Genomic DNA, 25,193 nt, shown 5'->3' with positions numbered 1-25,193 from the left:
CCTGAGCGGGGAAGTGACACATGCAGGATATCGGGGGCACGATCTTAGTGACTCCCCGCACAGCGCATTACACACGGACAATGCACTTACATGCACCAGGAAGAAGAAGGTGAACTCCGGGGACCTGAGCGGGGAAGCGACACATGCAGGATATCGGGCGCAGGATCTTAGTGACTATGGCCGAGCGAGGGAACAATAAGATCCCTGCTTTGCCACAGACGATCGAATGTGAACAAAAATGGTGTTGCCCGGCTGCTGGCAGAGCAGAGTGTGACGTCACGGTGCCATGATGTTCGGCACCTGTAGCAGGGTGCGCCATCTTTGTTTACATCTGATATCCACCCTGACACCGCAAGGGAAGATGAGGACGGCGCGCATTGGGGGAGCGATGGAAGGGGAGTACAATTTTAGTATTTTATCCAGGACTGTATATCCGAGAAGAAAAAAGGCAGCACTCCAGGATAAAGGTGAAAAAATGTAGAGTCCTATTTATTGCATATCCCAAAACAGCAGCAACGTTTCGGCTCAGTGTGTGCCTCTCTCAGTGTGAGCCTCTCTCAGTGTGAGCCTCTCTCAGTGTGAGCCTTTCTCAGTGTGAGCCTTTCTCAGTGTGAGCCTCTCTCAGTGTGAGCCTTTCTCAGTGTGAGCCTTTCTCGGTGTGAGCCTTTCTCGGTGTGAGCCTTTCTCAGTGTGAGCCTTTCTCAGTGTGAGCCTCTCTCAGTGTGAGCCTTTCTCAGTGTGAGCCTTTCTCAGTGTGAGCCTCTCTCAGTGTGAGCCTCTCTCAGTGTGAGCCTTTCTCAGTGTGAGCCTTTCTCAGTGTGACCCTCTCTCAGTGTGAGCCTTTCTCAGTGTGAGCCTTTCTCAGTGTGAGCCTCTCTCAGTGTGAGCCTCTCTCAGTGTGAGCCTCTCTCAGTGTGAGCCTCTCTCGGTGTGAGCCTCTCTCGGTGTGAGCCTTTCTCAGTGTGAGCCTCTCTCAGTGTGAGCCTCTCTCAGTGTGAGCCTCTCTCAGTGTGAGCCTCTCTCAGTGTGAGCCTCTCTCAGTGTGAGCCTTTCTCAGTGTGAGCCTCTCTCGGTGTGAGCCTCTCTCGGTGTGAGCCTTTCTCGGTGTGAGCCTCTCTCAGTGTGAGCCTTTCTCAGTGTGAGCCTTTCTCAGTGTGAGCCTTTCTCAGTGTGAGCCTTTCTCGGCGTGAGCCTTTCTCGGTGTGAGCCTTTCTCGGCGTGAGCCTTTCTCAGCGTGAGCCTTTCTCAGTGTGAGCCTCTCTCAGTGTGAGCCTTTCTCAGTGTGAGCCTCTCTCAGTGTGAGCCTTTCTCAGTGTGAGCCTCTCTCAGTGTGAGCCTCTCTCAGTGTGAGCCTCTCTCAGTGTGAGCCTCTCTCAGTGTGAGCCTTTCTCAGTGTGAGCCTCTCTCAGTGTGAGCCTCTCTCAGTGTGAGCCTTTCTCAGTGTGAGCCTCTCAGTGTGAGCCTTTCTCAGTGTGAGCCTCTCTCAGTGTGAGCCTTTCTCAGTGTGAGCCTTTCTCAGTGTGAGCCTTTCTCAGTGTGAGCCTCTCTCAGTGTGAGCCTTTCTCAGTGTGAGCCTTTCTCAGTGTGAGCCTTTCTCAGTGTGAGCCTTTCTCAGTGTGAGCCTTTCTCAGTGTGAGCCTTTCTCAGTGTGAGCCTCTCTCAGTGTGAGCCTTTCTCAGTGTGAGCCTCTCTCAGTGTGAGCCTCTCTCAGTGTGAGCCTCTCTCAGTGTGAGCCTCTCTCAGTGTGAGCCTTTCTCAGTGTGAGCCTCTCTCAGTGTGAGCCTCTCTCAGTGTGAGCCTCTCTCAGTGTGAGCCTCTCTCAGTGTGAGCCTCTCTCAGTGTGAGCCTCTCTCAGTGTGAGCCTCTCTCAGTGTGAGCCTTTCTCAGTGTGAGCCTCTCTCAGTGTGAGCCTTTCTCAGTGTGAGCCTCTCTCAGTGTGAGCCTTTCTCAGTGTGAGCCTCTCTCAGTGTGAGCCTCTCTCAGTGCGAGCCTTTCTCAGTGTGAGCCTTTCTCAGTGTGAGCCTTTCTCAGTGTGAGCCTTTCTCAGTGTGAGCCTTTCTCAGTGTGAGCCTTTTTCACCTTTATCCTGGAGTGCTGCCTTTTTTCTACACGTATATCTTTGTGGACCTGACGCCCGGCCCTTGTAGCCGTGCACCCAACTATTGTTTGTATGTACTGCTTTGGACTTTCTTTAAGTAGGACTGTATATAGTTATTATAGGAGGTGTATATAGTTTATATAGTGGGACTGTATATAGTTATTATAGAGGGACTGTATATAGTTATTATAGGAGGTGTATATAGTTTATATAGTGGGACTGTATATAGTTATTATAGAGGGACTGTATATAGTTATTATAGGAGGTGCATATAGTTTATATAGTGGGACTGTATATAGTTATTATAGAGGGACTGTATATAGTTATTATAGGAGGTGTATATAGTTTATATAGTGGGACTGTATATAATTATTATAGAGGGACTGTATATAGTTATTATAGAGGGACTGTAGTTATAATAGGGGGGCTGTATGTAGTTATAATAGGGGGACTGTATATATTAATTAGAGGGAGGTTGTATAAAGTTATAGGCGCTGTATAGTTATTATAGGGGGCTGTATATAGTTATTATAGGGTACTGTACACCGTTATTATAGGGAGCTGCATTTAGTTATTATAGGGGGCTGTATATAGTTATTATAGGGGGTGTATATAGTGATTACTGGGGGCTATATATAGTTATTATAGGGGGTGTATATAGTTATTATAGGGGGTGTATATAGTTATTATAGGGGGTGTATATAGTTATTATAGGGGGCTGAATATAGTTATTATAGGGGGCTGTATATAGTGATTGCTGGGGGAGCTGTATACAGTGATTGCTGGGGGAGCTGTATATAGTGATTGCTGGGGAGCTGTATATAGTGATTGCTGGGGGAGCTGTATATAGTGATTGCTGGGGGAGCTGTATACAGTGATTACTGGGGGGGCTGTATATAGTGATTGCTGGGGGAGATGTATATGGTGATTGCTGGGGGAGCTGTATATAGTGATTACTGGGGAGCTGTATATAGTGATTGCTGGGGGAGCTGTATATAGTGATTGCTGGGGGAGCTGTATATAGTGATTACTGGGGGAGCTGTATATAGTGATTGCTGGGGGAGCTGTATATAGTGATTGCTGGGGGAGCTGTATATAGTGATTCCTGGGGGAGCTGTATATAGTGATTACTGGGGGAGCTGTATATATAGTGATTGCTGGGGGTGCTGTATATAGTAATTGCTGGGGGAGCTTTATATGGTGATTGCTGGGGGAGCTGTATATAGTGATTGCTGGGGGAGCTGTATATAGTGATTGCTGGGGGAGCTGTATACAGTGATTACTGGGGGAGCTGTATACAGTGATTGCTGGGGGAGCTGTATATAGTGATTGCTGGGGGGCTGTATATAGTGATTGCTAGGGGAGCTGTATATAGTGATTGCTGGGGGAGCTGTATATAGTGATTGCTGGGGGAGCTGTATATAGTGATTGCTGGGGGAGGTGTATATAGTGATTGCTGGGGGAGCTGTATATAGTGATTGCTGGGGGAGCTGTATACAGTGATTGCTGGGGGAGCTGTATATAGTGATTGCTGGGGGAGCTGTATATAGTGATTGCTGGGGGAGCTGTATACAGTGATTACTGGGGGAGCTGTATACAGTGATTTCTGGGGGAGCTGTATATAGTGATTGCTGGGGGGCTGTATATAGTGATTGCTAGGGGAGCTGTATATAGTGATTGCTGGGGGAGCTGTATACAGTGATTACTGGGGGAGCTGTATACAGTGATTGCTGGGGGAGCTGTATATAGTGATTGCTGGGGGGCTGTATATAGTGATTGCTAGGGGAGCTGTATATAGTGATTGCTGGGGGAGCTGTATATAGTGATTGCTGGGGGAGCTGTATATAGTGATTGCTGGGGGAGCTGTATATAGTGATTGCTGGGGGAGCTGTATATAGTGATTGCTGGGGGAGCTGTATATAGTGATTGCTGGGGGAGCTGTATATAGTAATTACTGGGGGAGATGTATATAGTGATTGCTGGGGGAGCTGTATATAGTGATTGCTGGGGGAGCTGTATATAGTGATTGCTGGGGGAGCTGTATACAGTGATTACTGGGGGAACTGTATATAGTGATTGCTGGGGGAGCTGTATATAGTGATTACTGGGGGAGCTGTATATAGTGATTGCTGGGGGAGCTGTATATAGTGATTGCTGGGGGAGCTGTATATAGTGATTACTGGGGGAGCTGTATATAGTGATTGCTGGGGGAGCTGTATATAGTGATTGCTAGGGGGAGCTGTATATAGTGATTGCTGGGGGAGCTGTATATAGTGATTACTGGGGAGCTGTATATAGTGATTGCTGGGGGAGCTGTATATAGTGATTCCTGGGGGAGCTGTATATAGTGATTACTGGGGGAGCTGTATATAGTGAGTGCTAGGGGAGCTGTATACAGTGATTGCTGAGGGAGCTGTATATAGTGATTCCTGGGGGAGCTGTATATAGTGATTACTGGGGGAGCTGTATATAGTGAGTGCTGGGGGAGCTGTATATAGTGAGTGTTGGGGGAGCTGTATATAGTGATTGCTGGGGGAGCTGTATATAGTGAGTGCTGGGGGAGCTGTATACAGTGATTGCTGGGGGAGCTGTATATAGTGATTGCTGGAGGAGCTGTATATAGTGATTACTGGGGAGCTGTATATAGTGGTTGCTGGGGGAGCTGTATATAGTGATTCCTGGGGGAGCTGTATATAGTGATTACTGGGGGAGCTGTATATAGTGATTACTGGGGAGCTGTATATAGTGGTTGCTGGGGGAGCTGTATATAGTGATTACTGGGGGAGCTGTATATAGTAATTGCTGGGGGAGCTGTATATAGTGGTTGCTGGAGGAGCTGTATACAGCGGTTGCTGGGGGAGCTGTATATAGTAATTGCTGGGGGAGCTGTATACAGTGATTACTGGGGGAGCTGTATACAGTGATTGCTGGGGGAGATGTATATAATGATTGCTGGGGGAGCTGTATACAGTGATTACTGGGGGAGCTGTATACAGTGATTGCTGGGGGAGCTGTATATAGTGATTGCTGGGGGAGCTGTATATAGTGATTGCTGGGGGAGCTGTATATAGTGATTGCTGGGGGAGCTGTATATAGTGATTGCTGGGGGCTGTATATAGTGATTGCTGGGGGAGCTGTATACAGTGATTACTGGGGGAACTGTATATAGTGATTGCTGGGGGAGCTGTATATATAGTAATTGCTGGGGGAGCTGTATATAGTGATTACTGGGGGAGCTGTATACAGTGACTGCTGGGGGAGCTGTATATAGTGATTGCTGGGGGAGCTGTATACAGTGATTGCTGGGGGAGCTGTATATAGTGATTACTGGGGAGCTGTATATAGTGATTGCTGGGGGAGCTGTATATAGTGATTACTGGAGGAGCTGTATATAGTGATTCCTGGGGGAGCTGTATATAGTGATTACTGGGGGAGCTGTATATATAGTAATTGCTGGGGGAGATGTATATAGTGATTGCTGGGGGAGCTGTATATGGTGATTGCTGGGGGAGCTGTATACAGTGGTTGCTGGGGGAGCTGTATACAGTGATTGCTGGGGGAGCTGTATATAGTAATTGCTGGGGGAGCTTTATATAGTGATTGCTGGGGGAGCTGTATATAGTGATTGCTGGGGGGGGCTGTATATAGTGATTGCTGGGGGAGCTGTATATAGTGATTGCTGGGGGGCTTTATATAATGATTGCTGGGGAGCTGTATACAGTGATTGCTGGGGGAGCTGTATATAGTGATTGCTGGGGGAGCTGTATATAGTGAGTGCTGGGGGAGCTGTATACAGTGATTGCTGGGGGAGCTGTATATAGTGATTGCTGGGGGAGCTGTATATAGTGATTGCTGGGGAGCTGTATATAGTGATTGCTGGGGGAGATGTATATAGTGATTGCTGGGGAGCTGTATATAGTGATTGCTGGGAGAGCTGTATATAGTGATTGCTGGGGGAGCTGTATATAGTGATTGCTGGGGAGCTGTATATAGTGATTGCTGGGAGAGCTGTATATAGTGATTACTGGGGGAGTTGTATATAGTGATTGCTGGGGGTGGAGGGGCTGTATATAGTGATTTCTGGGGGAGCTGTATATGGTGATTGCTGGGGGAGCTTTATATAGTGATTACTGGGGGGAGCTGTATATAGTGATTGCTGGGGGAGCTGTATATAGTGATTGCTGGGGAGCTGTATATAGTGATTGCTGGGGGTGCTGTATATAGTAATTGCTGGGGGAGCTGTATATAGTGATTGCTGGGGGAGCTGTATACAGTGATTGCTGGGGGAGCTTTATATGGTGATTGCTGGGGGAGCTGTATATGGTGATTGCTGGGGGAGCTGTATATAGTGATTGCTGGAGGAGCTGTATATAGTGATTACTGGAGGAGCTGTATATAGTGATTGCTGGGGGAGCTGTATACAGTGATTACTGGGGGAGCTGTATATGGTGATTGCTGGGGGAGATGTATATAGTGATTGCTGGGGGAGCTGTATACAGTGATTGCTGGAGGAGCTGTATATAGTGGTTGCTGGGTGAGCTGTATATAGTGATTGCTGGGGGAGCTGTATATAGTGATTGCTGGGGGAGCTGTATATAGTGATTACTGGGGAGCTGTATATAGTGATTACTGGGGAGCTGTATATAGTGATTGCTGGGGGAGCTGTATATAGTGATTGCTGGGAGGCTGTATATAGTGATTGCTGGGGGAGCTGTATACAGTGATTGATGGGGGAGCTGTATATAGTGATTGCTGGGGGAGCTGTATATAGTGAGTGCTGGGGGAGCTGTATATAGTGATTGCTGGGGGAGCTGTAAATAGTGATTACTGGGGAGCTGTATATAGTGATTACTGGGGAGCTGTATACAGTGATTGCTGGGGGAGCTGTATATAGTGATTGCTGGAGGAGCTGTATATAGTGGTTGCTGGGGGAGCTGTATATAGTGGTTGCTGGGGGAGCTGTATATAGTGATTGCTGGGGAAGCTGTATATAGTGAGTGCTGGGGGGCTGTATATAGTGATTGCTGGGGGAGCTGTATATAGTGATTGCTGGGGGAGCTGTATATAGTGATTGCTGGGGGAGCTGTATATAGTGATTGCTGGGGGAGCTGTATATAGTGATTACTGGGGAGCTGTATATAGTGGTTGCTGGGGGAGCTGTATATAGTGATTACTGGGGGAGCTGTATATAGTAATTGCTGGGGGAGCTGTATATAGTGGTTGCTGGGGGAGCTGTATATAGTGATTGCTGGGGGAGCTGTATATAGTAATTGCTGGGGGAGCTGTATATAGTGGTTGCTGGGGGAGCTGTATATAGTGATTGCTGGGGGAGCTGTATATAGTGATTGCTGGGGGAGCTTTATATGGTGATTGCTGGGGGAGCTGTATATAGTGATTGCTGGGGGAGCTGTATATAGTGATTACTGGGGGAGCTGTATACAGTGATTACTGGGGGAACTGTATATAGTGATTGCTGGGGGAGCTGTATATAGTGATTGCTGGGGGAGCTGTATATAGTGATTACTGGGGGAGCTGTATACAGTGATTACTGAGGGAACTGTATATAGTGATTGCTGGGGGAGCTGTATATAGTGGTTGCTGGGGGAGCTGTATATAGTGATTGCTGGGGGAGCTGTATACAGTGATTGCTGGGGGAGCTGTATATAGTGATTGCTGGGGGAGCTGTATATAGTGGTTGCTGGGGGAGCTGTATACAGTGATTGCTGGGGGAGCTGTATACAGTGATTGCTGGGGGAGCTGTATATAGTGATTACTGGGGGAGATGTATATAGTGATTGCTGGGGGAGCTGTATATAGTGATTGCTGGGGGAGCTGTATATAGTGATTGCTGGGGGAGCTGTATATAGTGATTGCTGGGGAGATGTATACAGTGATTGCTGGGGTAGCTGTATATAGTGGTTGCTGGGGGAGCTGTATATAGTGATTACTGGGGGAACTGTATATAGTGATTGCTGGGGGAGCTGTATATAGTAATTGCTGGGGGAGCTTTATATGGTGATTGCTGGGGGAGCTGTATATAGTGATTGCTGGGGGAGCTGTATATAGTGATTGCTGGGGAGCTGTATATAAAGCTCCCCAGTAATCACTATATACAGCGCCCAGCATTCACTATATACAGCGCCCAGCATTCACTATATACAGCCCCCAGACATCACTATATGCAGCCCTCAGACATCACTATATGCAGTTCCCCCAGCAATCACCATATAAAGCTCCCCCAGCAATTACTATATACAGCTCCCCCAGCAATCACTATATACAGCTCCCCCAGCAATCACTATATACAGCTCCCCCAGTAATCACTATATACAGCTCCCCCAGCAACCACTATATACAGCTCCCCCAGCAATCACTATATACATCTCCCCCAGTAATCACTATATACAGCTCCCCCAGCAATCACTATATACAGCTCCCCCAGCAATCACTATATACAGCTCCCCCAGCAATCACTATATACAGTTCCCTCAGTAATCACTGTATACAGCTCCCCCAGTAATCACTATATACAGCTCCCCCAGCACTCACTATATACAGCTCCCCCAGTAATCACTATATACAGCTCCCCCAGCAATCACTATATACAGCTCCCCCAGCAATCACTATATACAGCTCCCCCAGCAATCACTGTATACAGCTCCCCCAGTAATCACTATATACAGCTCCCCCAGCAATCACTATATACAGTTCCCCCAGTAATCACTGTATACAGCTCCCCCAGCAATCACTTTATACAGCTCCCCCAGCAATCACTGTATACAGCTCCCCCAGCAATCACTATATACAGCTCCCCCAGCAATCACTGTATACAGCTCCCCCAGCAATCACTGTATACAGCTCCCCCAGCAATCTCTATATACAGCTCACCCAGCAATCACTATATACAGCTCCTCCAGCAATCACTGTATACAGCTCCCCCAGCAATCACTATATACAGCTCACCCAGCAATCACTGTATACAGCTCCCCCAGCAATCACTATATACAGCTCCCCCAGCAATCACTATATACAGCTCCCCCAGCAATCACTATATACAGCTCCCCCAGCAATCACTATATACAGCTCCCCCAGCAATCACTATATACAGCTCCCCCAGCAATCACTATATACAGCTCCCCCAGCAATCACTATATACAGCTCCCCCAGCAACCACTATATACAGCTCCCCCAGCAATCACTATATACAGCTCCCCCAGCAATCACTATATACAGCTCCCCCAGCACTCACTATATACAGCTCCCCAGCAATCATTATATACAGCTCCCCCAGCAATTACTATATACAGCTCCCCCAGCAATCACTATATACAGCTCCCCCAGCAATCACTATATACAGCTCCCCCAGCAATCACTATATACAGCTCCCCCAGTAATCACTATATACAGCTCCCCCAGCAACCACTATATACAGCTCCCCCAGCAATCACTATATACATCTCCCCCAGTAATCACTATATACAGCTCCCCCAGTAATCACTGTATACAGCTCCCCCAGTAATCACTATATACAGCTCCCCCAGCAACCACTATATACAGCTCCCCAGCAATCACTATATACAGCTCCCCCAGCAATCACCATATAAAGCTCCCCCAGCAATTACTATATACAGCTCCCCCAGCAATCACTATATACAGCTCCCCCAGCAACCACTATATACAGCTCCCCCAGCAATTACTATATACAGCTCCCCCAGTAATCACTAAATACAGCTCCCCCAACAACCACTATATACAGCCCCCCCAGCAATCACTGTATACAGCTCCTCCAGCAATCACTATATACAGCTCCCCCAGCAATCACTATATACAGCTCCCCCAGTAATCACTATATACAGCTCCTCCAGCAATCACTATATACAGCTCCCCCGGCAATCACTATATACAGCTCCCCCAGCAATCACTATATACAGCTCCCCCGGCAATCACTATATACAGCTCCCCCAGCAATCACTGTATACAGCTCCCCCAGCAATCACTATATACAGCTCCCCAGTAATCACTATATACAGCTCCCCCAGCAATCACTATATACAGCACCCCCAGCAATCACTATATACAGCTCCCCCAGTAATCACTGTATACAGCTCCCCCAGCAACCACTATATACAGCTCCCCCAGCAACCACTGTATACAGCTCCCCAGCAATCACTATATACAGCTCCCCCAGCAATCACTATATACAGCTCCCCCAGCAATCACTATATACAGCTCCCCAGTAATCACTATATACAGCCCCCCAGCAATCACTATATACAACTCCTCCAGCAACCAACTATATACAGCTCCCCCAGCAATCACTATATACAGCTCCACCAGCAATCACTATATACAGCTCCCCCAGCAATCACTATATATACAGCTCCCCCAGCAATCACTATATACAGCTCCCCAGTAATCACTATATACAGCTCCCCAGTAATCACTATATACAGCTCCCCCAGCAATCACTATATACAGCTCCCCCAGCAATCACTATATACAGCTCCCCCAGCAATCACTATATACAGCTCCCCCAGCAATCACTATATACAGCCCCCCAGCACTCACTATATACAGCTTCCCCAGCAATCACTATATACAGCTCCCCCAGCAATCAATATATACAGCTCCCCCAGTAATCACTATATACAGCTCCCCAGTAATCACTATATACAGCTCCCCCAGCAATCACTATATACAGCTCCCCCAGCACTCACTATATACAGCTCCCCCAGCAATCACTGTATACAGCTCCCCCAGCAATCACTATATACAGCTCCCCCAGTAATCACCATATACATCTCCCCCAGCAATCACTATATACAGCTCCCCCAGTAATCACTATATACAGCTCCCCCAGCAATCACTATATACAGCTCCCCCAGTAATCACTGTATACAGCTCCCCCAACAACCACTATATACAGCTCCCCCAGCAATCACTATATACAGCTCCCCCAGCAATCACTATATACAGCTCCACCAGCAATCACTATATACAGCTCCCCCAGCAATCACTGTATACAGCTCCCCCAGCAATCACTATATACAGCCCCCCAGCACTCACTATATACAGCTTCCCCAGCAACCACTATATACAGCTCCCCCAGCAATCAATATATACAGCTCCCCCAGTAATCACTATATACAGCTCCCCAGTAATCACTATATACAGCTCCCCCAGCAATCACTATATACAGCTCCCCCAGCACTCACTATATACAGCTCCCCCAGCAATCACTATATACAGCTCCCCCAGCAATCACTGTATACAGCTCCCCCAGCAATCACTATATACAGCTCCCCCAGTAATCACTATATACAGCTCCCCCAGCAATCACTGTATACAGCTCCCCCAGCAATCACTATATACAGCTCCCCCAGCAATTACTATATACAGCCCCCAGCAACCACTATATACAGCTCCCCCAGCAATCACTATATACAGCTCCCCCTGCAATCACTATATACAGCTCCCCCAGCAATCACTATATACAGCTCTCTCAGCAATCACTATATACAGCTCCCCCAGCAATCACTGTATACAGCTCCCCCAGCAATTACTATATACAGCTCCCCCAGTAATCACTATATACAGCTCCCCCAGCAATCACTATATACAGCTCCCCCAGCAATCACTGTATACAGCTCCCCCAGTAATCACTGTATACAGCTCCCCCAGCAATCACTATATACATCTCCCCCAGCAATCACCATATACAGCTCCCCCAGTAATCACTGTATACAGCTCCCCCAGCAATCACTATATACAGCTCCTCCAGTAATCACTATATACAGCTCCTCCAGCAATCACTATATACAGCTCCCCCAGCAATCATTATATACAGCTCCCAGCAATCACTATATACAGCTCCCCCAGCAATCACTATATACAGCTCCCCAGTAATCACTACATACAGCTCCCCCAGCAATCACTATATACAGCTCCCCCAGCAATCACCATATACAGCTCCCCCAGAAATTACTATATACAGCACCCCCAGCAATCACTATATACAGCTCCCCAGCAATCACTATATACAGCTCCCCAGCAATCACTATATACAGCCCCCCCAGCAATCACTGTATACAGCTCCCCCAGGAATCACTATATACAGCTCCCCCAGCAATCACTATATACAGCTCCCCCAGTAATCACTATATAAAGCTCCCCCAGCAATCACCATATACAGCTCCCCCAGAAATCACTATATACAGCCCCTCCACCCCCAGCAATCACTATATACAACTCCCCCAGTAATCACTATATACAGCTCTCCCAGCAATCACTATATACAGCTCCCCAGCAATCACTATATACAGCTCCCCCAGCAATCACTATATACAGCTCTCCCAGCAATCACTATATACAGCTCCCCAGCAATCACTATATACATCTCCCCCAGCAATCACTATATACAGCTCCCCAGCAATAACTATATACAGCTCCCCCAGCAATCACTATATACAGCTCCCCCAGCAATCACTGTATACAGCTCCCCCAGCACTCACTATATACAGCTCCTCCAGCAATCACTATATACAGTTCCCCCAGTAATCACTATATACAGCTCCCCCAGCAATCACTATATACAGCTCCCCCAGCAATCACTGTATACAGCTCCCCCAGTAATCACTATATACAGCTTTAATACATAGCCAGCCAGCCCCAGCCCCAGTATATAGCCAGCCAGCCCCTGCCCCAGTACATAGCCAGCCAGCCTCAGTACATAGCAAGCCAGCCCACAGTACATAGCCAGCCAGCTCCAATACATAGCCAGCCAGCCCCAGCCCCAGTATATAGCCAGCCAGCCCCTGTAAATAGCCAGCCTGCCCCTGCCCCAGTAAATAGCCAACCTGCCCCAGTACATAGCTAGCCAGCCCCCAGTATACAGCTAGTCAGTCCCCAGTATATAGCCAGCCCCCCAAGTATGTAGTCAGCCAACCGCCCCAGTATACAGCCAGCCAGCCCCCTCAATATATAGCCAGCCAGTCCCCCAATATATAGCCAGCCAGCCCCCCCCAATATATAGCCAGCCAGACCCCAGTATATAACCAGCCTGCCCCCAGTATACAGCCAGCCCCCAGTATACAGTCAGCCTGCCCCCAGTATATAGCCAGCCCCCAGTATATAGCCAGCCCCAAGTATATAGTGTGTAGGACGCTGCATGCGAAATATCAGCACATAAGGATTGTAAAGCACAAGGAGTCGTACAACGCGTCCCAGGCAGCGGGGGGGGGGGGGCTATGGGAGGGTCACAGGAGTCACACTTTGGGGATCCCTGGTGGATAGACTGATGGTGGATTTCTGCTTCCCCAGACTTATTACATCACGTTATGCAGTCCTGTTCTGTTCTTCATTCCTTTTAGTTTATTTTTGCATTTTATGTTTATGTCTGTGAATCAGAAATGTCATTTTTGATATTAAAACTTCACTTTAATAAAAGCTTTTTGCGTTATAACGATTCCATGACCTCATGATCAGCCTGATATATGTGGGGTTCTGGAGGGGGGTCCAGCGTGACCCGGCAGTCTGTGGTTTGGGGGGGGGGGGGTTTATCATTCTGGATGTTACCCATCCCATGGTGACAATACTTCTCTGTACCTCACCTTGTCCTGCAGGGACACCTCGATAGCGCCGCTGTAGCCTGTAGTGGCCGCGTCATACGGACCATTCACAATTTCCACCGAAATGTCCTGAGCTTTTATATTACTGACCAGGTCCTGGATGGCCACCCCTGTAATACAGCAGGTCACAGAGCTGGGACAATACACTGGGAGAGACACATAGAAGCTTAAAGGGCTCGTCCACTTTCAGCAAGTATTTGATATTGTTTGTAAAGTTCTATAATTTTTTTTTTTTTAGAATTTTCTAGATCTCTGCTTGCTGTCCTTCAATAGGAAACTTCTATGTTTACTCAAGTGAATAGAAATCTGTCCATGTGATGTGATGGACATGAAGGTGCACATACCTCAGCTGCTGCAGAACATCATCATACACATCACATGGACAGATTTCTATTCACTTGAGTAACATACAAGCTTCCTATAGCAGGACAGCAAGCAGAGATCTAGAAAACCCTGAGGAATTGATACAGAAAGTTTATTGGAAAATTGTAGAACTTTTCATTACACAAACATTATAATTATTTGCTGAGAGTGGACGAGCCCTTTAATGGTGACTGCCACGCTGCTAGTGAGAAGGCAATGACCCCCAGTCACTAGGCCCCGGACCGGCGCCATCTTCCTACCTGTGTTGTTATGGAGCAGGAGACTGGTGTAGTACTTGTGCGCTCTGTGTCCCGGGCCCCGGAAGTAAAGGTCCGGTGTGAGCTTCCTACCTGTGTTGTTATGGAGCAGGAGACTGGTGTAGTACTTGTGCGCCCTGTGTCCTGGGCCCCGGAAGTAAAGGTCCGGTGTGAGCTTCCTACCTGTGTTGTTATGGAGCAGGAGACTGGTGTAGTACTTGTGCGCCCTGTGTCCTGAGCCCCGGAAGTAAAGGTCCGGTGTGAGCTTCCTACCTGTGTTGTTATGGAGCAGGAGACTGGTGTAGTACTTGTGCGCTCTGTGTCCTGGGCCCCGGAAGTAAAGGTCCGGTGTGAGTTTCCAGTTGTGAATGGTGGGCAGAGCATTGACCAATATAGAGGCAATGATCAGGGGTATGATGTACAGGACCAGAACTATTAATCTGAAAGACAGGACGGGGTTAATGTCAATTTATCTTTATCATCCAATAACCAGATTTCGGTCCAACCAGTCCAGACAACCAGGACCAGAGTAGGGGAGGAGGACCTTGGGCAAGCACCTCACCTGCTGCAGAGCCTCATCATACACACCCCAGCTGCTGCAGATCATCATACAAACCTCAGCTGCTGCAGAACATCCTCATACACACCTCAGCCGCTGCAGAACATCATCATACACCCCTCAGCTGCTGCAGAACATCATCATACACACCTCAGCTGCTGCAGAACCGTATGCACACCTCGGCTGCTGCAAACAAAACATCATACACATCCTAGCTGCTGCAGAACATCATCATACACACCTCAGCCACTGCAGAACCTCATCATACACATCCTAGCTGCTGCAGAACATCATCATACACACCTCAGCCACTGCAGAACCTCATCATACACACCTCAGCTGCTGCAAAACATCCTCATACACACCCCACCTGCTGCAGAGTCTCATCATACACACCCCAGCTGCTGCAGAACATCCTCATACACACCTCAGCTGCTGCAGAGCCTCATCATACACACCTCAGCTGCTGCAAACAAAACATCATACACATCCTAGCTGCTGCAGAACATCATCATACACATCTCAGCTGCTGCAGAACATCATCATACACACCTCAGCTGCTGCAAAACATCCTCATACACACCTCACCTGCTGCAGAGTCTCATCATACACACCCCAGCTGCTGCAGATCATCATACGCACCTCAGCTGCTGCAGAACATCATCATATACACCTCAGCCGCTGCAGAACATCATCATACACACCTCAGCTGCTGCAAAACATGCTCATACACACCTCACCTGCTGCAGAGCCTCATCATACACACCTCAGCTGCTGCAGAACATCATCATACATACCTCAGCTGCTGCAGAACCTCATCATACATACCTCAGCTGCTGTAGAACCTCATCATATACACCTCATCTGCTGCAGAACCTCATCATATACACCTCATCTGCTGCAGAACCTCATCATATACACCTCAGCTGCTGCAGAACCTCATCATACACACCTCAGCTGCTGCAAAACATCCTCATACACACCTCACCTGCTGCAGAGCCTCATCATACACACCTCAGCTGCTGCAGAACATCATCATACATACCTCAGCTGCTGCAGAACCTCATCATACATACCTCAGCTGCTGTAGAACCTCATCATATACACCTCATCTGCTGCAGAACCTCATCATATACACCTCATCTGCTGCAGAACCTCATCATATACACCTCAGCTGCTGCAGAACCTGATTATTGAAATTATACAGAAAACTTTCTCCCCATCTTACAGCAGGGGGACATTTCGTGATGAGTTCTGTGGTCAAGGAAGCCCCCAATATGTAGCGCTTGTCTAATGTGGAGACTCACATGGATCGTAAGCTTTTCATGTCATGTTTTAGCTTCAGGAAGCGGATCCGGGCCGTGGCCAGCACCTGCTGTCTCCACAGGGCCAGGCCATGAAGTGTGGCGCTGCCAGAATCGGACATCAGCAGAACCGAGTCCTCCACCTCGCAGGACAAGTCTCGGTCTTCATCTTCGTTTTGGTTGGATGAGCCAAAAACTTCGTAATCTGAACAGAAAGATTGTAAGGATCGCGTAGAGCAGATGTGAAGACAGAAGATGTGAGACATAACTTACCTCCCTTCTCTATCTCGGCCTCTCCCTCCAGCTTCAGGAAGACGTCGTCCAGCGTAGTGATGGACACCCCGTAACTCATGATGTCCTGCCCCACACGCTGGTCCAAGTGCGAAAACAGATCTGGGCCATAATATGGACATTTCTGAGTAATATCTCCCCATCATGTTTGTTCCCTCACCGCTCCCTCTATATCATGAGTTTCAGTCTTTATGCTTCTATAATAGGAATCAGGAGGCTCAGGATGAACAGATCTACAGATTCCTTATAGTATGGACGGTACCTGGGAATGAGTCCATCTTGTCAAAGGGCAGGGTGAATGTGAGGTCCTCCACGTTCCGGGTGCTGAGTTTGGCGCTGGAGACGTGTTCTTGTATGATTGAGGTTATGGCGTCTGGATTACAAGATGGAGACACCTGCATCCTAGAAGAAAGACCAGCGGGTGACGTCCACAGTCTACGAGAGCGAGGCCACGGACCCTGGTGAACTACCACACCCGCCACGGCCACGCGGCAATGTCCCTGCCCCGGAGGATCTGCCCCGTACCTCAGGTGGTAGCCGATTCCCCACTTCCTTTTGAGAAATAAGGAGGACCCCACACATTTTAGCCGCCCGTTGCTGAGCACAGCCTTGCGGTCTGGAGACAGAGAGAGCAAAGAAGCGATTTTACATGGCAGGATTAGTAAGTATTGCTGCCTGTCTCATTGTGTCATTCTTATGTATACCAAGACACAAGAACCTGACATCTGGGAGTACACATCCTATAGGGCCCAGTCATACATCATGTGCTTAGATTTTGTAGATCTGGCAGTGGCCGAGGGTAGTCCATGCCCTCCATTCACCTACCAGCAAGAATGTCCGCCTCATCCATAAACTGGGTGCTGAAGAGAGTGACCCGATCAGATTTGCGCTCCTTCAGTATGGCCCACACCCGGTGCCGGGAGAATGGGTCAAGGCCAGCCGTGGGTTCGTCCAGCAGAAGAACCTGTCAGACATAAGAAAGCCCAATGCCAGTGCGGGTGGGAGTAGGCACATACAGAACCCAGTTGGTACACAACAACAAGATTGTAAGGAACACCCATCTCAGTGAAAGCCACTTACCTCTGGGTCTCCCAGTAGAGCAATTGCAAGGGTTAACTTCCGCTTCTGCCCACCGCTCAGTTTGTTGGCTTCCACATTCTGAATTTCCTTCATGTCCAGGTTGGTGAGTACCTTTAACATCTGTAGAGTAATGACAGAAAGCATAGAAATCCCCATCCTGATCCATGTTATCCTTATATTGCAGCAGCATGGAGCACATAACACAGCAGCAATGAACAGTATACTCCAGGACTGTGGTGAAAGAAAAAACCTGCAAGGCAGCCTTGTTTGTGTGTGTCTCCTCCACCCTCTCCATAGACTTGTATGGAGAGCTGTAACTTGATCTCTCAGTCAAGTGGTAGGGAGGAGATGTGGAGAACACTACAAATACTAGACTCCGGGGCAGATTTACCTATAATGCCCCCCATGCGGTCTCTCAGAGTGTCCTCAGAGTAAAGGGCCTTGCTCTAGGTCTGTCTCTAGGCTTCTTAATTCTCTGACACCCTAAACACAGGCCCACAATTCCACCAGCTGTCTCCATACACACCGGATACAGCGCTTCACCTCCTTTCACAATGAGCTGCCCCTCTACCAGATATAGGACACACTTGGCCTTTACCTCGGACTCCACGTCTCCGGCAGAGATCCCTTTTATCCAGCAGAACAGCTTCAGGTTTTCTCGGACTGTCAGCTGGTCAAATTTTACGTCAAACTGCGGGCAGAAGCCAATCCTTCTCTGTATCTCCTCTAGGTGGTGAATATTCTCGAGTCGATGGTTGTAGATGGCGGCCGAGCCTATGGGAAGGGAAGGAGGCTGCGTTCACATCATCACGGTGGTTATTATAGAGCAACTATGGGCAATGCACAGGGACCTAGTAAGATTTCTCTATCCCTGTGATTTCTGTTATGCCTCCACTCCTTCTCATCGTCCATGGAGGTTGCTGTGATTTCATGTGATCAGATATATGCATGGGGTGCAGTCTGCTAATGTTAGGAGGTTAAAGTTCTTTAGATGATGTCACCCTGGTCACTTGACATTACTTGCTGAATGCTGAGAAGGCTGTATGCATTTTATACTACATGGCGGCACGCTGTATGCATTATATACTAAATGGCGGCACGCTGTATGCATTATATACTACATGGCGGCACGCTGTATGCATTTTATACTACTTGGCGGCACGCTGTATGCATTATATACTACATGGCGGCACGCTGTATGCATTTTGTACTAAATGGCGGCACGCTGTATGCATTTTATACTACATGGCGGCACGCTGTATGCATTTTATACTACATGGCGGCACGCTGTATGCATTTTATACTACATGGCGGTACGCTGTATGCATTTTATACTACATGGCAGTACGCTGTATGCATTTTATACTACATGGCGGCACGCTGTATGCATTTTATACTACATGGCGGCACGCTGTATGCATTTTATACTACATGGCGGCACGCTGTATGCATTTTATACTACATGGCGGCACGCTGCATGCATTTTATACTACATTGCGGTACGCTGTATGCATTTTATAATACATGGCGGCACGCTGTATGCATTTTATACTACATGGCGGCACGCTGTATGCATTTTATACTACATGGCGGCACGCTGTATGCATTTTATATTACATGGCTGCACGCTGTATGCATTTTATACTACATGGCGGCACGCTGTATGCATTTTATACTACATGGCGCCACGCTGTATGCATTTTATACTACATGGCGGCACGCTGTATGCATTTTATACTACATGGCGCCACGCTGTATGCATTTTATACTACATGGCGCCACGCTGTATGCATTTTATACTACATGGCGCCACGCTGTATGCATTTTATACTACATGGCGCCACGCTGTATGCATTTTATACTACATGGCGGTACGCTGTATGCATTTTATACTACATGGCGCCACGCTGTATGCATTTTATACTACATGGCGGCACGCTGTATGCATTTTATACTACATGGCGGCACACTGTATGCATTTTATACTACATGGTGGCACGCTGTATGCATTTTATACTACATGGCGGCACACTGTATGCATTATACTACATGGTGGCAAACTGTATGCATTTTATACTACATGGCGGCATGCTGTATGCATTTTACACTACATGACGGCACGCTGTATGCATTTTATACTACATGGGGGGAAACGGTATGCATTTTATACTACATGGCGGCATGCTGTATGCATTTTATACTACATGGCGGCATGTTGTATGCATTTTACACTACATGACGGCACGCTGTATACATTTTATACTACATGACGGCACGCTGTATACATTTTATACTACATGACGGCACGCTGTATACATTTTGCATTGCTTTATTTTCACTTTTCACACCAAACCAATATGATGGATCTGGTCCTGACAGTCCCTGTGGCGGGGAGGGGGGGGGGCAGGGGTGCGCCTGACTCGCTCTGATATCCCTGGATACCAGGCAAGATTATACATTTGATTTTATGAGGATCTGAGGGAAAAAATTAGTTGTCAGTTAGTTAATAGGACTCTATAGGAAACTGTCACGAGCTGCATTTTTGAAAAATGTGGTGACAGGATCCCCTTAAAATGCACAATCTGTAACGATTTCTCTCACCGCTGGTCGTGGTGCTCATCCCACTCAGTATATTCAGTAATGTTGTCTTCCCGGCTCCGCTGTGACCCAGAAGTGCTGTGATCTGTCCTTCATACACATCCAAATCCAAATCTGATGAGGGGGGAGAACCAGACAAATGAAAATTTCGGTGAATCCAACAGGATGACGTCTATGGCGATAACTGGAGCAACAGATGCTGGAATATTACACATATCATTTATACTTTAATTATTACACTACACCTGTCACCAGCCCGAGCTGACCCCAGACCACTGCCGGCTATGATAGAAAGGTGTCAGGACACACAGGACATGGTAGCTCGCTGTGTATGGGGGGTGTAGTCACAGAGGAGTCAGAGCGCCCATGCTGACCCCTGACCACTGCTGGCTATGATAGAAAGGTGTCAGGACACACAGGACATGGCAGCTCCCTGTGTATGGGGGGTGTAGTCACAGAGGGGTCAGAGCGCCCATGCTGACCCCTGACCACTGCTGGCTATGATAGAAAGGTGTCAGGACACACAGGACATGGCAGCTCCCTGTGTATGGGGGGTGTAGTCACAGAGGGATCAGAGCACCCATGCTGACCCCTGACCACTGCTGGCTATGATAGAAAGGTGTCAGGACACACAGGACATGGCAGCTCGCTGTGTATGGGGGGTGTAGTCACAGAGGGGTCAGAGCTCCCATGCTGACCCCTGACCACTGCTGGCTATGATAGAAAGGTGTCAGGACACAGGACATGGCAGCTCGCTGTGTATGGGGGGTGTAGTCACAGAGGGGTCAGAGCACCCATGCTGACCCCAGACCACTGCCGGCTATGATAGAAAGGTGTCAGGACACACAGGACATGGCAGCTCGCTGTGTATGGGGGGTGTAGTCACAGAGGGGTCAGAGCACCCATGCTGACCCCAGACCACTGCCGGCTATGATAGAAAGGTGTCAGGACACACAGGACATGGTAGCTCGCTGTGTATGGGGGGTGTAGTCACAGAGGAGTCAGAGCGCCCATGCTGACCCCTGACCACTGCTGGCTATGATAGAAAGGTGTCAGGACACAGGACATGGCAGCTCGCTGTGTATGGGGGTGTAGTCACAGAGAGGTCAGAGCGCCCATGCTGACCCCTGACCACTGCTGGCTATAATAGAAAGGTGTCAGGACACACAGGACATGGCAGCTCGCTGTGTATGGGGGGTGTAGTCAAAGAGGGGTCAGAGCGCCCATGCTGACCACTGCTGGCTATGATAGAAAGGTGTCAGGACACACAGGACATGGCAGCTCGCTGTGTATGGGGGGTGTAGTCACAGGGGGGTCAGAGCGCCCATGCTGACCCCTGACCACTGCTGGCTATGATAGAAAGGTGTCAGGACACACAGGACATGGCAGCTCGCTGTGTATGGGGGGTGTAGTCACAGGGGGGTCAGAGCGCCCATGCTGACCCCTGACCACTGCTGGCTATGATAGAAAGGTGTCAGGACACACAGGACATGGCAGCTCGCTGTGTATGGGGGGTGTAGTCACAGAGGGGTCAGAGCACCCATGCTGACCTCTGACCACTGCTGGCTATGATAGAAAGGTGTCAGGACACACAGGACATGGCAGCTCGCTGTGTATGGGGGTTGTAGTCACAGAGGGGTCAGAGCACCCATGCTGACCTCTGACCACTGCTGGCTATGATAGAAAGGTGTCAGGACACACAGGACATGGCAGCTCGCTGTGTATGGAGGGTGTAGTCACAGGGGGTCAGAGCACCCATGCTGACCTCTGACCACTGCTGGCTATGATAGAAAGGTGTCAGGACACACAGGACATGGCAGCTCGCTGTGTATGGGGGGTGTAGTCACAGAGGGGTCAGAGCACCCATGCTGACCTCTGACCACTGCTGGCTATGATAGAAAGGTGTCAGGACAAAGGACATGGCAGCTCGCTGTGTATGGAGGGTGTAGTCACAGGGGGTCAGAGCGCCCATGCTGACCCCTGACCACTGCTGGCTATGATATAAAGGTGTCAGGACACACAGGACATGGCAGCTCGCTGTGTATGGGGGTGTAGTCACAGAGGGGTCAGAGCACCCATGCTGACCCCTGACCACTGCTGGCTATGATAGAAAGGTGTCAGGACACACAGGACATGGCAGCTCGCTGTGTATGGGAGATGTAGTCACAGAGGGGTCAGAGCGCCCATGCTGACCCCTGACCACTGCTGGCTATGATAGAAAGGTGTCAGGACATACAGGACATGGCAGCTCGCTGTGTATGGGGGGTGTAGTTACAGAGCGGTCAGAGCGCCCAAGCTGACCCCTGACCACTGCTGGCTATGATAGAAAGGTGTCAGGACACACAGGACATGGCAGCTCCCTGTGTATGGGGGTGTAGTCACAGAGGGGTCAGAGCACCCATGCTGACCCCTGACCATTGCTGGCTATGATAGAAAGGTGTCAGGACATGCAGGACATGGCAGCTCGCTGTGTATGGGGGATGTAGTCACAGAGGGGTCAGAGCGCCCATGCTGACCCCTGACCACTGCTGGCTATGATAGAAAGGTGTCAGGACACACAGGACATGGCAGCTCGCTGAGTATGGGGGGGGTGTAGTCACAGAGGGGTCAGAGCGCCATTGCTGACCCCTGACCACTGCTGGCTATGATAGAAAGGTGTCAGGACACAGGACATGGCAGCTCGCTGTGTATGGGGGTGTAGTCACAGAGGGGTCAGAGCGCCCATGCTGACCCCTGACCACTGCTGGCTATGATAGAAAGGTGTCAGGACACACAGGACATGGCAGCTCGCTGTGTATGGGGGGTGTAGTCACAGAGGGGTCAGAGCACCCATGCTGACCCCTGACCACTGCTGGCTATGATAGAAAGGTGTCAGGACACACAGGACATGGCAGCTCGCTGTGTATGGAGGGTGTAGTCACAGGGGGGTCAGAGCGCCCATGCTGACCCCTGACCACTGCTGGCTATGATAGAAAGGTGTCAGGACACATAGGACATGGCAGCTCACTGTGTATGGGGGTGTAGTCACAGAGGGGTCAGAGCACCCATGCTGACCCCTGACCACTGCTGGCTATGATAGAAAGGTGTCAGGACACACAGGACATGGCAGCTCGCTGTGTATGGGGGGGGGGGGTGTAGTCACAGAGGGGTCAGAGCGCCCATGCTGACCCCTGACCACAGCTGGCTATGAAAGAAAGGTGTCAGGACACACATGACATGACAGCTCGCTGTGTATGGGGGGTGTAGTCACAGAGGGGTCAGAGCACCCATGCTGACCCCTGACCACTGCTGGCTATGATAGAAAGGTGTCAGGACACACAGGACATGGCAGCTCGCTGTGTATGGGGGGGGGGTGTAGTCACAGAGGGGTCAGAGCGCCCATGCTGACCCCTGACCACAGCTGGCTATGATAGAAAGGTGTCAGGACACACAGGACATGGCACCTCGCTGTGTATAGGGGGTGTAGTCACAGAGGGGTCAGAGCACCCATGCTGACCCCTGACCACAGCTGGCTATGATAGAAAGGTGTCAGGACACAAGACATGGCAGCTCGCTGTGTATGGGAGGTGTAGTCACAGAGGGGTCAGAGCGCCCATGCTGACCCCTGACCACTGCTGGCTATGATAGAAAGGTGTCAGGACAAAGGACATGGCAGCTCGCTGTGTATGGGAGGTGTAGTCACAGAGGGGTCAGAGCGCCCATGCTGACCCCTGACCACTGCTAGCTATGATAGAAAGGTGTCAGGACACAGGGCATGGCAGCTCGCTGTGTATGGGGGGTGTAGCCACAGAGAGGTCAGAGCGCCCATGCTGAACCCTGACCACTGCTGGCTATGATAGAAATTTATCAGGACACACAGGACATGGCAGCTCGCTGTGTATGGGGGGTGTAGTCACAGAGGGGTCAGAGCGCCCATGCTGACCACTGCTGGCTATGATAGAAAGGTGTCAGGACACACAGGACATGGCAGCTCGCTGTGTATGGGGGTGTAGTCACAGAGGGGTCAGAGCGCCCATGCTGACCCCTGACCACTGCTGGCTATGATAGAAAGGTGTCAGGACATAGGACAGGGCAGCTCGCTGTGTATGGGGCGGTGTAGTCACAGGGGGGTCAGAGCACCCATGCTGACCCCTGACCACTGCTGGCTATGATAGAAAGGTGTCAGGACACACAGGACATGGCAGCTTGCTGTGTATGGGGGGTGTAGTCACAGAGGGGTCAGAGCACCCATGCTGACCCCTGACCACTGCTGGCTATGATAGAAAGGTGTCAGGAGACACAGGACATGGCAGCTCGCTGTGTATGGGGAATGCAGTCACAGAGGGGTCAGAGCACCCATGCTGACTCCTGACCACTGCTGGCTATGATAGAAAGGTGTCAGGACACACAGGACATGGCAGCTCACTGTGTATGGGGGGTGTACTCACAGAGCGGTCAGAGCGCCCATGCTGACCCCTGACCACTGCTGGCTATGATAGAAAGGTGTCAGGACACACAGGACATGGCAGCTCGCTGTGTATGGAGGGTGTAGTCACAGAGGGGTCAGAGCGCCCATGCTGACCCCTGACCACTGCTGGCTATGATAGAAAGGTGTCAGGACACACAGGACATGGCAGCTCGCTGTGTATGGGGGGTGTAGTCACAGAGGGGTCAGAGCGCCCATGCTGACCCCTGACCACTGCTGGCTATGATAGAAAGGTGTCAGGACACACAGGACATGGCAGCTCGCTATGTATGGGGGTGTAGTCCCAGAGGGGTCAGAGCGCCCATGCTGACCCCTGACCACTGCTGGCTATGATAGAAAAGTGTCAGGACACACAGGACATGGCAGCTCGCTGTGTATGGGGGGTGTAGTCACAGATGGGTCAGAGCGCCCATGCTGACCCCTGACCACTGCTGGCTATGATAGAAAGGTGTCAGGACACACAGGACATAGCAGCTCGCTGTGTATGGGGGGTGTAGTCACAGATGGGTCAGAGCGCCCATGCTGACCCCTGACCACTGCTGGCTATGATA

General features: G+C 49.5%; 1 protein-coding gene across 5 annotated transcripts in view; it reads right to left on the bottom strand.

The window, feature by feature from the left end:
- Positions 1–25,193, bottom strand: part of LOC140065199 (ABC-type organic anion transporter ABCA8-like) — a 261,107-nt gene that overhangs the window by 51,035 nt on the left and 184,879 nt on the right. For 4 of the 5 annotated variants that reach the window (XM_072112790.1, XM_072112791.1, XM_072112792.1 and 1 more), the window contains 10 exons: positions 20,181–20,291; positions 18,178–18,353; positions 17,580–17,699; positions 17,325–17,463; positions 17,025–17,115; positions 16,762–16,901; positions 16,482–16,601; positions 16,212–16,413; positions 14,349–14,785; positions 13,708–13,835 (listed from right to left, as the gene is read on the bottom strand). In XM_072112790.1, the coding sequence (XP_071968891.1) occupies positions 13,708–13,835; positions 14,349–14,785; positions 16,212–16,413; positions 16,482–16,601; positions 16,762–16,901; positions 17,025–17,115; positions 17,325–17,463; positions 17,580–17,699; positions 18,178–18,353; positions 20,181–20,291 (1,664 nt within the window). The remainder of the gene's footprint in view (positions 1–13,707; positions 13,836–14,348; positions 14,786–16,211; positions 16,414–16,481; positions 16,602–16,761; positions 16,902–17,024; positions 17,116–17,324; positions 17,464–17,579; positions 17,700–18,177; positions 18,354–20,180; positions 20,292–25,193) is intronic. The other variant, XM_072112788.1, reaches the window with a different exon arrangement.

This window comes from Engystomops pustulosus, chromosome 6 (genome assembly GCF_040894005.1).
Source record: "Engystomops pustulosus chromosome 6, aEngPut4.maternal, whole genome shotgun sequence".
Taxonomy (NCBI): Eukaryota; Metazoa; Chordata; class Amphibia; order Anura; family Leptodactylidae; genus Engystomops; species Engystomops pustulosus.
The sequence above is the reverse complement of the archived record's forward strand: the minus strand, read 5'-3'. Positions and strand labels throughout refer to the sequence as shown.